General features: G+C 41.2%; 1 protein-coding gene across 1 annotated transcript in view; it reads left to right on the top strand.

The window, feature by feature from the left end:
• Positions 1-2,180, top strand: part of gfm1 (G elongation factor, mitochondrial 1) — a 45,473-nt gene that overhangs the window by 23,252 nt on the left and 20,041 nt on the right. Inside the window, exons 4-5 of the mRNA XM_016503295.1 lie at positions 1-134; positions 1,177-1,381. Coding sequence (XP_016358781.1) covers positions 1-134; positions 1,177-1,381 — 339 coding nt within the window. The remainder of the gene's footprint in view (positions 135-1,176; positions 1,382-2,180) is intronic.

The raw sequence follows: 2,180 nt of genomic DNA, 5'->3' as shown, positions 1-2,180 counted from the left end.
GGTGAGAGGGAAGGATGGAGTGGGCGCGATCATGGACTCGATGGAGTTAGAGAGACAGAGAGGAATCACTATCCAGTCCGCTGCCACATACACCATGTGGAAAGATCACAACATCAACATCATCGACACACCAGGTAACAGCCGACGGACTCTGAGAAACAGGGGGCATGCTGGGAGAATACAGGCAGATAACACACTTCCAGCTAGCAGGGAACATTCTTCCAAAGTTTTGAACAAAACGTGCTTCCAGTAATCAGCAATGGATGCTCTGCAGTGAATGGGTGCCGTCAGAATGAGAGTCCAAACAGCTGATAAAAACATCACAATAATCCACAGCACTCCAGTCCATCAGTTAACATCTGGAGAAGACAAAAGCTGAAACTAATCCAGCATTAAGACCTTTTTAACTTTAAACCGTCTGCTCTTTAATAACATTAAACTCAAAACGTTAGCACAAAAACACAATTGATACATTTTTCATGCTAGTTGGTAATTCTTCTAATGTGTATTTTAAACATTACTGCTTACTGATGTCAGAACGTTCAGAGAATATTAACGAGGCGTTCACATAGTGATTAAATGGAGCGTTCCCTTAATGTTTTCTCTAATGTTCCTAAAACCAAGAAAAATGTTTTTAAAACATTATAAAAACCAGGATGTTTTGAACCTTCAGAGAACAGTCAGAAATAATGTTTTATTTAATGGGGACATTAGAAAAACATTCTTAAAACATATTTTTCTAAGCTGGGCTACTGAATGTGTGCAATTCGGTGACTTGACCATTGTTTTCAGTGTATAATTGGAAAAGATGACTGCATTTGTTTGTGAGATGATAACTGTGCAGTGAATTCAGTAGTCAGTGTGATGGAGTCGTGTAACGTTATGCTTAGATTCACCTTATTTTGGGCATTTGTAACTTAAATGTTACAGGCTTAGGGTGTCATTTGCTTCCAGTTATTTTACCTGAATGCAAACAGTCCGTCAGGCTGATTCACAGATGCATTGTTTTACCGTTTTCTGCACTTCTAGTAATTGACCTAATGAATCTGGTCTCACACATTCACAGAAAACAGCTTATTCCATGTTGTAAATAAGGTGTGTACTGCACACGGTTTCATGTGCTTGGTCAGATCTAGTGTGCAGTATGTGCAGCTGATGTTGTGATGCGCTGGTCAGGTCACGTGGATTTCACCATTGAGGTGGAGCGGGCTCTGCGTGTTCTGGATGGAGCGGTGCTGGTGCTGTGTGCCGTCGGAGGAGTGCAGTGTCAGACCATGACCGTCAACCGGCAGATGAAGCGCTACGGCGTGCCCTTCCTCTCCTTCATCAACAAACTCGACCGACAGGGCGCCAATCCCAGCCGAGCGCTGCAGCAGCTGAGGTGAGTCAGCACCGGCGCAGAGCACACTGATCCAAACCGGCCCGGTCCCCCAGAGATCACGATTCAGGCTTTGAGCTTCCTGAACACGTTTAACTGTGTGGAGAGGCGTTTAAAGAGACGGTTTACCCAAAATACTCACCCTCAAGTCATTCAAACCCATACGACTTTGGTTAATCTTTGACACGTGAAGATATGTTAATGAACTCTGAGAGATTTTTTTGTCTCTCTATTGAAAGTATCCATAAAGAAATAAACATAAACGTCATCCATATGAATAGAGTGGTTTAATTCAAGTCTATAGAGACGCGATTGCTTTAGACGATGAACAGATTGACTGTAGGTTTTTATTCACATATAAACAGTGATCGACACACAATCATAGAGCACGTCAGATATGGCAAACGGAAGCTTTAATGTGCTTGCTTGATGCACAAAAACAAACCTCACTGGTTTCATTAAAATATCGTGATTTGTGTTTTAAAGATTAACAAAAATCTTGCATTTGAATGACATGAGAGCGAGTAAATGAAGACATAATGTGCATTTTTGGGTGAACTATCTCTTTACTTCAGCAGCCAAACAGATGAATAAGTTTAAGGGTTAGACACTGTGTAGAACCAGAATGTGAGCCATTTATATATATATATATGTGTGTGTGTGTGTGTGTGTGTGTGTGTGTATGAGACCATGGACCACAAAACCAGTCACAAGGGTCAATTTTTTGAAATGGAGATTTATACATCATCTGAAAGCTGAATAAATAAGCTTTCCGTTGATGTATGGTTTGTTAGGATAGGAC

Source organism: Sinocyclocheilus anshuiensis, unplaced genomic scaffold, assembly GCF_001515605.1.
Source record: "Sinocyclocheilus anshuiensis isolate Anshui unplaced genomic scaffold, SAMN03320099.WGS_v1.1 scaffold1570, whole genome shotgun sequence".
NCBI classification, from domain to species: Eukaryota; Metazoa; Chordata; class Actinopteri; order Cypriniformes; family Cyprinidae; genus Sinocyclocheilus; species Sinocyclocheilus anshuiensis.
Note: the sequence above shows the minus strand (reverse complement) of the source record. Positions and strands in the feature narration are given on the sequence as shown.